Source organism: Neolamprologus brichardi, chromosome 13 (assembly GCF_056152115.1).
Source record: "Neolamprologus brichardi isolate AB-2024 chromosome 13, ASM5615211v1, whole genome shotgun sequence".
Classification (NCBI taxonomy): domain Eukaryota; kingdom Metazoa; phylum Chordata; class Actinopteri; order Cichliformes; family Cichlidae; genus Neolamprologus; species Neolamprologus brichardi.
This window is the reverse complement of record NC_142116.1, coordinates 10,122,974-10,137,259: the sequence shown is the minus strand read 5'-3', so window position 1 is coordinate 10,137,259 and position 14,286 is coordinate 10,122,974. Positions and strand designations below refer to the sequence as shown.

Genomic DNA, 14,286 nt, shown 5'->3' with positions numbered 1-14,286 from the left:
CTGTAGCAGCTCAGAGGGATACGATGGGGCTAGGCCACGGAGAGCTTTAAAAGCAAATAAAATAATTTTAAAATGAATCCTAAAAGAAACGGGCAGCCAGTGAAGTGAAGCTAAAATAGGGGACATGTGCTCAAACTTTCGAGTGCCATTTAAAAGTGTATATAGTGTATACAAGTATATATGTCATCAAAAAACCCACAACAAGCTCAAAAATTGAGTTAATTATGTAAATACATAAACTGCCTTTGGATAAGAGAGAAGCAGAGAGAAAGAAAGACTTCTGACTGAGCTACGTAAATATCATTAGAGATAATGTCGCACTGCACTGTAAACTCAGTGAGCCTGCCTGTGCTGTCAAGGAGCACAAATAAAACATGCTGGAAGTCTTGCTAGCTCCCTGTAAGCTTTAGTAGAAAAAAATGGCATCATTATGTGTCTCCATGCTTGATGTAACCCCTTGCTCATATTGTGTGCAACCAGAAATTGCAAGAAAAGCACATCCATTAATTACCGGTGAACTGTTAACAGTTCTCACAACAAATCAGTTTCTTCCAGTGAAAATATCTCATAAACAGAGAGTTTATTGAAGTTCAGTGCCACCATCTCCAAACCATACACCATAGCAGGCTTTTATCAACCCCACATTAAACCCATATGTCACTTCTACCACACACCTTATGTCCACATACATGTCCAACACCACCCCCACATACTTCTCTGCCACTTCTGACTTCCTCATACAGTGGCTTCCTCTCTTGGCATTGTTTTCATCATTCAAAGCTCCTCTAAGTAATCCTTTTACTTTTTTAGCTGACTCTCTTCACTTGTAAGCACATTTCCATCTCTATTTGTCCTGACCTCATGCACATCCTTTCCAGCTCGATGTGGTGGTTGCCAATAGCTATTTAAGTCGTATTTGCCTCCCTCATCAAATTTGAAAAAGCACAATGTAAAGATGCTGCAAACTTAAATTAAGTAGAGAAAAAGCTAGCAAATCAGTATGCTTTTCCCCCTACAAATGCTGTCTGTTTACACCCAGATCATCACCATCATCAGTCAAGATGCAATTCTTAGTGGCAGACAAAAAAAAAAAGCATTTTTCTTCTAAAAACATTTTTCAAAAATGAAGAAAATCAGAAGTATAGAATAACTCAAAGAATGAAGAAATTCACTGAAAATAACTTGAGTGTAGCTTTTCTCTCTTGAACTGCAAGACATTAAATTTTAGGTTGTTCCATCGAGATCAAGTCGAATTCTGGGATTTCCGATAGCACTTGAAAGCAGCAAACTTTGGATCCCTTCCATGTCCTTAACGGGAAATCACCCGTTTTTCCCATGTGTCAAGCCAAAGAAGACCCTCCTCACAGCCATTATGTGTTATATTTACTGGCAGACAAAAAAAATTAAAAAGCCATTTATGGAGCCGTCACGTTATATAGCTTATGACCGAAATATGTTTTAATTCCAGAAACTTTAATACAGTAATGACAAAAAAAGTATATATAAAAAAGTAAACAATAGGATTCTTCATGGGTCACTTATATTCAGAGCAGACAGAACTCTATTGTATTGCACTTAAGGCTGAACTCAGTCTCTTCCAGATGTGAGTTACAGCTTCCTAAGTGGGATACTTCCCACATCTTGACGTCAGCTGGATGTTTGACTTTCCCTCCCAATTCCAGCCTCACTCTGACGCATTCGCATATCTGGTCCTCAGCAGCATTTTGGGGTAAGTTACACAGCAGAAAACCATGAAAAACTTTCTCTATGCTTACTAACACTGAAGAGGATTTAGTGTACACTAACAGCTGTCAAATGTGTACTTTTAGGTCCTGTTGTTAACGCTATGTAAGGATCAGAAAGCCGAGTCCTATGTGCATTCTCATATTACATTACATAGCTTATGCATTCCTGGTAGTGTGCGTTATGCAACAGAAATATTCTCACAAATCTCTTTGGGTGAAACAGATATGCTCATGATGCTGGATTGTCAATCGAGAGTGTCTTAAATTCACTGTTTTGTGTCTCTTCACACTTTACAGCGAACCCCTGAAAGTCTTTCTTCTGAGACTGCTGAACAAACACGGATTTCACAGAGATTAAACTTAGGTTGTTAAACAGGACAGAAATTAAATTAAACTCCGACCCAAAGAATACAACCTGATGTTTGAATTTTATCAGTGAATCACTGCATTAACAGACTCTTGCTGGACAGCGATTCATGTTTTTCAAATACAGGGGAAGAGAAAGGAAGACAGTGTTCCATCCCAAATATAGTCACGTGAAAACAAAGGTTTACACAAATCTCTGTGTCTTGGGAAATACCAAGTACACCCCATTAATTTAATAGCTTCCCCCCCCTCCGCTGTATATTTTCATCAGTCTCTCACATTGTTCTTTCTTCTAGCATTGTTAGTAGGCCCCGATACAGAAATTTAATCAGAATGAGGGTTGGGCTTTAACTGTGACATGGCAACACCGTGATCCTTTTCTTTTTCAGCCATTCTGCTGTGCTTGGGATCACTGACCTGTTGCATCACCCAGTTTCAGCCAAGCTTTAGCTTTGCTACAGATGGATTCACCTTTGACCCCGGAATACTTTGCTATACAAAAGAGTTGATGGTGATAGCGCTGATGTGCTCTGTTTGTTTTTCACCGAACATAGTGCTGTGCATTATGACCAAACATCACTATCTTGTCAAAAGACATTGTTTCCTAAGTCCTCCAATTTAATGAGATGCAACTTTGCAAAAGAGAAAAGAAGCTTTCTCCTGGCAATGATTCCAAACAAGCCATACTTGGCAAGAACTTTAAACTTTTCTATACCAAGTCTAACTAAATGCAAATGATGCTCAATTTGTAAACTCCTGTGTAGTGTCTTCTGATGATTTATTCGGTAGCTCCGACTATTCCTCAGTAAGATATGCCAAGCACGTCTGATTAAATGTATTATCAGTAAATGAGCTCAGCAAACTGCTGTCAGCCAGATTGTCTGTCACAGTCTTAAACACAGGGGCTGAAGACACAAGGGGAATCTAATAAACCACGAATAGTAACGGCAACCTAGGCATAAAGGAATGAACGTAGAGAACCTAAGAAACTTAAACTCAAACATAAACCATAAACATCAATGTATATATGAACTCAAAACACTGGGTCAAAAGACCCAGGATCGTGACATCGTCCACGTTTTAGTGACCAACTTTTCATCATTCATCACATTCAGACGTGACTACTGTGGAGAAGTACAACATGTGGACTCAGAAACAATTTTTTATGTAACTTTGTCTCAAATGATTTTTTAAAGAACTGCTAGGATTATAACTTTTCTTAAATGTTGCTACAACTCATCAGATATTTACAATTTAAATTATGAAAAGCTCCTATAGAAAAATGGCAGTTACTAGCTATAAATCCTAATGTAACGGTGTCTGTGTTATGGTACTGGGTCATTCGACTGCTTATTTTATTCCTTGTGATCCGTGGTTTGTTTAATCTTTATATTTATATTCTCTAGTGTATTTAGTTTTGCTCCTTTTTCTCAGTTGTTTTACAGATCACTTCTTCTCTTAGTGTTTCACTGTGTTATGTCTAGTTCTTTGTATGCAGTTCATTCATGTCTGTGTGTCTTCCCCTTATAGTTATAACACTTCCTGTGTTATTTTGAGAGTCAGTGCTCCTTGTGTTTTGCTTTTAGTTTTGCTTCCTTCACCTCCTCGCCTGTGATTTACTCCATGAGTCTTCTGTTACCCATCTGTCAAATCATCTATTTCTGTTTCCTGTGTGGTTTCCCGCCTGTTTATTTCATTTTGTATTTTGTGTTTATTTCTCTAGTTTTAGGTTTTCAGTTGTTCTGTTTTTTGTTTTTTTTTACACTGACTCCTTTGGACTTTGTGTTTTGCTGGACTTTCTACATCGGGCAATAAACAACTTGTCTTCTGTTCACCTTTGCCTCCCTAAGCGTTTCTGCATTTGGGTCTCATAGATTTATGATATACTGAGATTTTTGCAGCCTTATAAGCCACTCAGCCACAGCTGTGACACAGCTTTAACAAACGTGAGCAGAACAAGAATTTGTTTTTCCTTCTCCTTTTGGAACAGGAAATGGTCCAAAAGGACCAGTTGTTTTTGTTAGTTTTCCTTGGGAATAGGATGGGTGTCGGTGATTTTGTGTTCATTTGATTTTTTTATATGTGTTAATAGTTGTTCTTTATATGTTGTTGGTTTTGATGGATGCAGACTGTAACATGCTCTGTCAAGCATGGATCTTATCCCTCCTCTGTTTGTTGTCGTGCTATATCCCCTTTGACTCAGTCATAACAGCTGCTGGGGGAAACCTTTTTATTTCAATCCCAAGCATTTATTTTCCTGACATGTTACTTCCAACCATTCCCTTTTGAGTTTGCTTTGGACTTTTCATATCAAGTTGATTACCCCCCTCTCCATTCTTAGTGGTTGGTTATATTGTGAGATGGTCATTTTAAATTTCTAACACTTTTTCACAGGTAATCTTTGGAAACAACACTGTTAGAAAGGCCAACTTTGAACCTCATGTCTAATTCTTTCATTGTTGGTCATATTTCATCTGGAGCAGCCCAGAATCTCGCTCTATATCTTGACACACTTTACCCTGTGTAGGATGGGCAGACTTTAGTCCATGTTGGCCGTGGCCACCTGTCGGCACCACTTTGCTTCAACCCTGAAGCAGAATTAGTCTGAACAAAAGGAAAACACTCACCCTTAAGGCCAATGTCTGTCTGAATGTCAAAATAAATAATTATTAAAAGCTGGTAATCATTACGCTCCACTTCTAGAATTTGCAAGCACAGAGCCAACAAGTTTCTTCTGTAAATGCAAAATTAAACAGGATTTCTTTCTCGCTTTATGTTCCTTTAAGACATTTAATGCAATTTCTTAGGTCTTATGATAACCATTGCACTTGGTGGAAATGTTTGCTTTCTTGCAGAGAAAAGAAGCCTAATTTCTGTCTGGTAAATATAAAAACACAGGGAGCAGCTTTCAAGGTTAGCTTACCAGAAAGACAAGAAACAGACATTCAAAGTTGTATTTATTAGGTGGAGGCTGTATTTCAGTTGGTAACAGCAACTTTCCCAGTTGGCTGTCTGCAGATACCTACAGTAATGCATGTAATCCAAGTGCACATTGCACAGCTGTAATCACATTTTATCACATTTTGAGTGTATGTGTGTAAAGTCACCCAGTTTTCTTATGTATCCAATTCTACAGTCTCCAAAAATATTTTGTTACAAAGAAAGAAAAATACAAAACGGTAATGAACCCTGAGATGTTACGTAAATCTCATCCATTGGTGAATAAGTGTAAGTACAACAACAACAACAACACTATAAGGCTATTTGAAGTTAGATTTAGATAATTGTCTTTTGTTTAATGTAACCCAAAGGAAGAATGTAGCGGTCAGCTTCATCCGGACTTCAAAATGAGGCTGAAAGTCATGTTTCTGCACTGATTTTATTGCCAAAACCAGAAAATCTACCCAGACGGTCATAGAAACCACGATTTCAAAACAGTGTTTTCTCTGGAATCTCAAAGCACAGCTGTAATTTTCTAAGTAAGTGTGTTTGTCCATGTGAAATTCAATGTGGGTTTTCTGTGCCAAGCAATATATTCTTAACTGGGGTTCAAAAAGAGCACACCCATCACACATGTGTATGAGTGTGTGTGGGTCCTAATTCAAACCATCTGTAGATATCGTCCATATCCCCTCTCTTCATGTGTTGGTAAGTAAATATTTAATGCATTACACGTACAGAGTGACCTCAGTCCATTTTATTTAGTCATTTATGAAAGCGGACATGAACTGAAAGAGCTTTTTAAAAAATATAGATAATGTTTAAGTCACAACTATATTAGATTTCACTTTTCTTTCCTTTTCTTGTCCTCTGTGATTAGTTCAGGTGTATCTTGTTTTCCACAGCTGTGTTCACTTTCACGATTGCCTGTTTCCATGCTCAGTGTAGCTTTTGGATTTTAGTTTTTGCTTTATGGATATTTTATGGATATTTTCAACAGCCTAATTAAATGACTCGTTTTTGTTAAATCCTACCTGTGTACAGTATTTGCATCTTGGGTCTTTCCCTCTACTCACTCTACATAATCAGCAGATTGCGATGGAGTTAAGTTAAATTGGTTGGTTTCTTGGCATGTGCCTAGCTTTAAAGTATAGTCCACTAATTTTCAATTGGGTTGAGCTCAAGGCTGAGAAGGAAATCCTAGAAGCTTAATGTTAGCCTGCTTTATTTAATTTTGATGTGTTTCGTGTCCGTCTAGCTGCTGATTTGAGGTGATGTTGAAGAATTTAGAGGTAGTCCTCCTCCTCCTTCATTGTTCTATCCACTTTGTGCAATGTACCAGTACTAGTTTTGAATTCAAACCTCTCCTGTGTGTGTGTACTGTTTTTACTTTATTTATTTATTTATTTATTTTAAATTCTTGTTCAGGATCTATTACTCTAGTAATAGCAAACTCAGTTCACTATTTGTTATTTTCAGTGACTGAATAAATCAAACTATAAAAACGAACTAAAACTGCAAACAAAAAAGAGAAAAAATAAGAAAATTGAAAGTCATTAATAAAACATGTTCACACTGATGTCTCTCTGTTTCAAGCTCACACAGTCAATACAACTTTATCTGTTTGTTTTCTGGCATGGTCCCTAGGTTGTGACCCAAGGGTTGTGAGTTACAGTGGTGTGAAAAAGTGTTTGCCCCCTTCCTGAATTTTTCTTGTATGTTTGTCACATTTAAATGTTTCAGATCATCAAACAAATTTAAATATTAGACAAAGATAACACAGGTAAAATAAAAAGCAGTTTTAAAGTGTTTTTTTTAAATTAGGGGGATATTAGATGGCCCTGTGTGAAGAGTGAAATATTCTACGGACTGACAAAGCAAAGGTTTTTTGGATCCACAAACTTTTTGATGGTGTGCATCCCATTTTGTTAAAAGTAACAAAGCATTTCAGAAAAGGAATATCATACCAGCAGTAAAATATGGTGGTGGCAGTGTGATGACTTGGGGCTGTTTTGCTGCCTCAAGACTTGGAAAACTTGTTGTTGTAAACAGAACCATGAAATCTGCCGTCTACTAAAACATCCTGAAGGAGAATGTCCGGCCATCCGTCTAATCTCAAGATGAAACGCGCTTGGGTTCTGTTGTTGTCCTTTATTCCTCATTAGGTGATGTTTCATTTTGTGCCCAGTCCTGCCTGTGTGAAGTCTGTCTTGTCTCTGTGTTTGGTTTCCTTCCTGTCTGTGTTTCTGTTCCTTCTGGTTGAGTTTTGATTGTTTTGTGTGTGCTCGGTACAGTTTTGCTTCCCTTTGTCTCATTAGCTAGAAGTAGTTCATCTGTGTGTTTTTTCTTCAGGCATCTCGCCTCTGCTTGTCTATTTAAACTTGTGTTCTTTGTTGCAATCTCCCTCATGTTGTGTCCCATGCATAGTGCCTAATTTGTAAGTTCCTCGTTCCTGCCTTCTCAGTTTTTTGTTTGTTGTTTTGTTCCCATGAGTTTAGCAACAAAGCTGCTTTTAGCTTATTTCTCAATTTCTCAAGTCTGCATTTTGGTCCCACTCCTGTCTGCCTTACAGTCAGCCCTAAAGCTTTTACCACTGAAATGGAAGTTTCTTCTTAAGTGCTGTACTATTTTATTATATGATCATTCCCATAATGTTATCATCCACTCTGGAAACTGAGCATTTACTTAAACTTCTATATTATGGTGCATAGAAATATAATAACTAAGACATGAAAAAGAAAGCACATTACGCCAGTGTTACGTTCATTACACTGGCTTCCAGTGCATTTTAGAATTCATTTTAAAATCTTGGTACGGACTTTTAAAGCTTTGAATTGTGATGCCCCTGCCTACATTTCTGATCTGTTAGAACCCCACGCTCCCTCTCGCAGCCTGAGATCATCTAATCAAAGGCTGCTGGTAGTCCCACGAACACGTTTTAAGACCGGAGGTGATAGATCTTTTAGAGCAGTGGCCCCCAGGTTGTGGAATGCTCTCCCTCCATCATTACGTTGCCTTGATTGTATTTATTCTTTTAAAAAGCAGCTTAAGACTCATTTATTTAGATTGGCTTTTAATTAGATTTGTGCTGTATGTTTGATTTCCTTTTGTGGTTTTTATCCTGTGAAGAGAGCTATTTACATAAAGTGAATTGAATTGAACTGTAAAAAACAATAAAAAACTAATTTAAAAAAACTGAACAGACCGACTGTCTGTTCAGAGAATCGTAACCTTTCTTTCTAATTGTTCATTCATTGTTCACCTTGATAATCATGGTCATAATTCACTAAGACTGCAACAATAGGTGCGATTTGCTGATAATAATGTGATGTTGTGTTTAAATGCAGGAATGATGAAGATGCTCGAGACTCTTCTTCAGCAGTGATGGCTGCCTGCAGCCCCCCTGCCCCTTTCCTCTGTGTGCTGCTGTGTGTTTCGGTGGCTCTGCAGCGATCTGACTTGCACCTGGCTTATGTAACCCACAACAGCTTTTTGTACTACTCCTGCAGCCAGGACCCACAACCCTGCAGCATCTCATCGCTTACAGATTGCGTATGCAAGGACATCCAGCTCTCCACACTGCACCGCCTACAGTCGCACTTGTCTCCTGTTTTCCAGATGAGACGTTTAACCGTTTGGTTCACGTCACCGTCAAATGCAGCACGTCTGCTCAACAACTCAGAGGTGAGGCACCTCACACTGATCTATTGCGGATCCAGTGGGATGCCTCCTTTAAATCCGGAGGGATATTTTGCCGTGCACCACCTGGAGAGGCTGACGGTGGTCAACCTGCCACAGAAGCCATTTTATCCCTATCCAGATTTGAACAGAGCCAAGACTGGAGACCCAGACAGAGAAAACAATGCTGATTTAGACACAAATAGGTACAACACAGAAATAGACACAAATCTGGACTTGATCACAGACATAAGGAGAGATTATTTAAGTCTGTCTCCAGCACAGGTCCAAGACATCTTCCTGGGCAGGGAGCTTGGAGCAGAGTATTATGAACAAGCCAGACTGGGAATCATCCACAAATCAGTGCTGGAGGGGGGAGCAGTGGTTAAAGCATACACAGTAAAGACGCACATAGACAGCAGTGGTGCGCTGCCTTTCCCTGAACTCCACCTGCCGAAATTGCCAGAGACATCTGTCATATATGTCACTTTTGTATACTGATAAAAAAAATAGTTTAATCTCTTTTTAAAAGCAGGATTTCAGTCGTTTGAATTAGTGGTGAAAATGTCCACGTTTCTTGGAAACTGAATGCATTTGAAAGAGTTTACATTTGTTTTTTGCATTCTTGTTCTGGGAAAAAGTTTTGAGGTTTTGGTTCAATAACTTTAATCTCATCAGGCGGTCCAAAAGTTTGCACAGTTGTTTAATAGTGTGTTAAAATAGGCAAATCAAAGAGTTTTGCTGTTTCTATGTTTATGCTGAAGGCAGCGGTTAGAAAGGACAATCTGTTTCCTTCCTGTGTTATCCAGCCGACCAATATTTACTCTTTTGCACTCCTATGCAGTGCTGTGAAAAAAATATTTGCCCCTTCCCGATTTCTTTCCTCTTTTCACATATTCAGCACACTTACATGGTTCAGATCATCAAACAAGTAAATACAAAATACAGTTTTAAAATGGCAATTTTTATTTATTGAGGAAAAACTGCTATGACTCATACAGGAGGTCATAAAAGAGCACATAACATAATCTAAGTGTTGGCTTCACTTCAATCAGTTAAAATCAGAGTTCATGGTTCAACAGTAAGAAAGAGAAAGAAATGGCATCCATGGGAGAGTTCCAAGGAGAAAAACCACCGCTGACCAGAGAGGAAACAAAAGCTTGTCTCACATTTGCCAAAAACCATCTTGATAATCCGCATGACTCATGGGAAAATATTCTTTACACTGATCAAATCAATGGTCAAACATGGTGGTGTTAGTGTGATGGTCTGGGGCTTTTTTGCTGCTTCAGGATCAGGACATAGATGACTTGCTGTAATTGATTGAACCATGAATTTTGATCTCTAACACAAAATCCTGAAGGACAACTGTCCAGCCATCAGTTCGTGCCCTGAAGTTCAAGCACACTTGTGCAGCTGAAGTAATACAGCTTCCAAGCAAACCTCTAAACAGGCGATTTGTGCTCGTAAAGCCTCCAGAGTGGCTAAAGTAAAAAAAAAAAATACTGTGGGCCAAAATTCCTCCACAGAGATGTGAAAGACTCATTGTCAGTTATCACTAATGCTTGAATGTGGTGCTTGCTGCAGTAACCAGTGGCACAACTAATTATTAGGCTTAGAAAATGACTTTTTCACATAATGCCAGGTAAGTTTGGAAAACCTTTTTCTCATTAATACATTAAAAACTGCATGCTGTATTTATCCTGGTTCCTTTGACTAATATTAATTTTCGATTGATGATCTGAAATACGTGTGACAAATTTGCAAAAATAAATAAAAATGGGAAGGGGGCTGAATCCTTTTTCACAGCACTGTACGTGATAGAAAATGGAGAATACAATGAAAGCTGTGGTCCACTTCCTTAATCTAATGTGAGGCTGCAACACCGTTTCATATACTGCAGCAGTTTTTTTTCTGCATGTCATAATGTCAACCACAGTGAATGTTGTGAAAAGATGGAGGGTCCCTAATTGCAACTAAACATTCAGCTGTTTCAAAATGATTTGGTGTAATGTTGACTTATAATCACTTCACTTACACACAGTCTCACGTGTCTGCCATTGCTAGAAAAAAAAAACTAAAGAAGTTCATTTGTAAGCAAAACATGTTTTTATGAATCCCTCCCAGTTCTGCTTTCTCGAGCTGACTTTTTATTATTTTTTTGTGCGATCAGCAGAGCTTTTTGTGAAAGTATTAAAAACAACTTTTTGTTGTTGTTGTTGTTGTTCCAGTTACATCCTAATTTTTCTATGTTTTTATGATTTCATGAGTTCAGTATAATTTCTATGATATAGTGAAGATGGATTCTCAGCTCACCAAAAAGCTCCTGGTGTAGTGGAAGAAGTTGGTCTTTGAGGATGAATTTATGAAAAAGAATGGGCCACAATGTAAATACCTTATTTTATGGATAAATTTGACTTATTTCAAAATAACTCTTTGAAACTTTTCCATTAGATTGCACAAAATCTGAATATAAAAATGAAAGCTTTTTTGGCTACGAGTGCAGAAATATATAAACTAAATTGTTTGGGGTGGCTGTGGATTACAGAACAGGCCATCTACTAATGAGACGAATATTGAACCTTATGTTGCTCCTGATGCATTCGCTGGCATGTGACTGTGTTCTTGTTAGATACACTCAAAAAAATCTGTTGTTGGATGAACACAATTTAATCATGGCACCTTTTTCCACGTGATTTAACCAAGTACAATAACCCATTTTTGACAATGTCAAACCAACACATTTGGCATTTGGTGGTTTAATGTAATCAGATTACGTTGGATCAACGTAGTATACTTGCATTGACTTGAAGTGACTGATTTAAGTATGTAGAGTGAAATTTGTTTAAAAATTTCAAAAACTTAAAAACTTTTGGAAAACACAGCGAAATCTCATTGTTGGAACAACTACTTTGTTAATCAAGGCAATTACTGCTAGTCTTGCTTAATGAACAGATAAGGGGGTTGATGATTTCATAGAGACAAACAACCATTTGCACTTACATTCATGGGTAATTTAGAATCACCATTTAACCCAACTCTAATTACACACAAACCAGCCAGCTTGTGGATTTGAACCCAGGCCCTTCTTGCTGTGAGGCAACAGTACTAACCATCACGCCACCAAGCTGTCAATCCAGGCTTAGCAAAACTAGGAAAGCTATGATTACAAGGCTTGATGCAGAACTTTCTGCACGTTTTTGTCCTTGACAGGTTAAACCACAACAGCGATAGCATACATGTGGTGCGGGTGTAGTTGTCTGCCTCTTAAAACTCCAACGTTTTTCCTGCAGTTTGACATCTAATGTGATCTTGTGAATGTCGTGAGTCCAGGTAACGAACCACTCTTACTAGATTGTATCACCCTTGTAGATGTGTCTGGAAATAATGTCACTGGGACCAAAATCTACACCTTGGGACAGTCGATGTACTTTGAGGCCAGTGTAATTTACCAAACAGCAAGCTCTAGAAATAGAGCTTGCTGTGTGGTCATCTCAACAAGAACAAATTAAGTTGCTGAATTTCATGCAGATGCTACATGATTCAATTATGTTCACCATAGAAACATGAAATTATTTAGTTCAAATTACAAGTTTGAATCTTGTACATGTAACAACCAGCCAATTTCATGTTTTTTTTTTTAGTGTAGAAGGTATTTGTATGCTTTTTGGGGGTGAATGGAACATGTTGTATAAAGTGGTCTTAGTGCTGAAGTGGAGCAGACAAAGACTATATAAAAATTCATTTCCCATCTAAACAGTATAATCCAGACAACTGAAGTTGCAGCGTGTGAAATAAAATGTGTGCAACTGTCATTTGTGCTACTTCCAAAAACGACAGTGGCACAAATAAACCACAAGGTGGCAGCAGATACATTTGAATGAAAGAGGTGGCGACAAATTGAAGGACTGAGGAAGGACTGAAGCGATCTACAGATCCAGTTAACCTAAATGTAAAAGTTGTCATGATTTATCAACAGCAGCATAAAGCTTGTGAGGAGTGTTATATTTGTAGGCAACGATTCTGCATGTTTCACTTAATAAAGCCAGTCAGTATTATCTTTAATTATATAATAATAAAAGATTTAGACTCTCAAACATTGGGGATCTGTAGGCCTATTTGAAAATCTAAACATATATGAAAAAAATTAAAATGCTTCCCAAAGCCTCTTGGCTATGAGTGCACATATGTATGCTACATAATACAGCCACATGCTTATAATGTGCAAAATGTTTACAATAAACAGTTTACAGTTGTGCTCAGTGTGATTTTAATGTTTTGGGTTTTTTTTATCATTGATTATTGTTTTTGGGTCATTGGTCATTATGAGGCACAGCTGCATATGTCAGCCTTGTGTGTCTGTGGTTACATTTGTAATGCGATAATGACTGCAGTGCTGTTAAAGCCTCTGCTCGCGCGCATGCACGTGTGCGTGCGCACTCATGCGAGTGTGCGCTGACACCTGCTAGAGAGCTGCTTATTTGCATGATAAACGTGCAGCCCATCTTGTTAAGCGCCCTGTGAATGCAAACCGATACCGCCTGTTGGCCCCGCACCTGAGAGGTCAACGCTCAGCCGACTCACCCACCAACCGGGGGCAATTACCGGAGAAATCACAGGCGGGTGGAGGAGCGAGTCAACCCCGCGCTTTTAAAGGTTGGTGTGAGTCTAACCTCTGCTCGGGATAACCTGAAGGCAGACTCCTCTAGTAAAAGCAGCTGCTGAACATGTCCAGTGCGATGACAGAGCGCGCCCCGTGTGCACGCTGCGAATATTTCTGTCAGTCTAAAAAGAGGTGGAGAGGGCCCAGACTAAATTGGATTGATTTTAGGTGGGCTCTCCCTCCTCAGCACCCCTCCAAAGAGAGTCTTTTACCACGCTGCCGCCGTCTCCTCACCGGCAGTTTAGCAGTAAAACATTTTTATAATCAGACGTTATTGTTCGCCGCCTCCTTGTGGGAGATGCGCCCATGTTCATTTTTTAAAAGGGCAAATCAGCCATAATTCAGTTTATAAACTGCTGCGCGCAGGGGAGAAATGCCTGGATGAATATTCATTAGAGTCCGCCCGAACTGCCACGCTCGGTGATTCATTAGGCATATGTAAATATCACTCACTTTAATTGCCCCTAAACTGACTCAACATAATGTTGTCATTAGCAAATTATTACTTATTTGCGATACTAATGGTACGGTATGGCGCGCGGAGCTGAAGCCACACATATATGATTGCAATTACAGCTCGTTTTATTCACAGGGTGACTGCGGGATCTGATGGATCTGTAATCCGTGTGTGTGTGTGTGGCTAAAGTGGCAACAATTAATTTCCTTGATTCTGAGTCTATCAGCCAACACAAACACACTGTGCGCACATCCTGCCAAACCAGCCCACGATAACAAAATAAATCGGCGTGTTTTAACATACCTCTAGAATGAACTCGAAATCATTTTAAAAATCGAAATGTTGAATTAACCTAATGAAAAACCAGTAAAAAACAAACAGTAACTTTATCAATAAAGGAAGCATGAAAGTGTTTATGCGTCTATTCCATCGTGCTT

At 38.7% G+C, this 14,286-nt stretch overlaps 1 protein-coding gene across 1 annotated transcript; it reads left to right on the top strand.

Moving 5' to 3' along the window:
- Positions 1 to 1,655: 1,655 nt before the first annotated feature.
- si:ch73-52p7.1 (uncharacterized) lies at positions 1,656 to 12,079 on the top strand. The gene is made up of 2 exons (XM_006783653.3): positions 1,656 to 1,729; positions 8,399 to 12,079. The coding sequence occupies exons 1-2, from the start codon at positions 1,656 to 1,658 to the stop codon at positions 9,228 to 9,230; spliced, it is 906 nt and encodes a 301-aa protein (XP_006783716.2). The 3' UTR covers positions 9,231 to 12,079.
- The last annotated feature ends 2,207 nt before the right edge of the window (positions 12,080 to 14,286 follow it).

Excerpts from the sequence above, each read along its gene's own strand:
- si:ch73-52p7.1 (XM_006783653.3), top strand. The coding sequence starts at position 1,656 with ATGTTTGACTTTCCCTCCCAATTCCAGCCTCACTCTGACGCATTCGCA. Across the intron at positions 1,730-8,398 it reads GTCCTCAGCAGCATTTTGGG|GAATGATGAAGATGCTCGAG; the intron begins GTAAGTTACACA and ends GTTTAAATGCAG.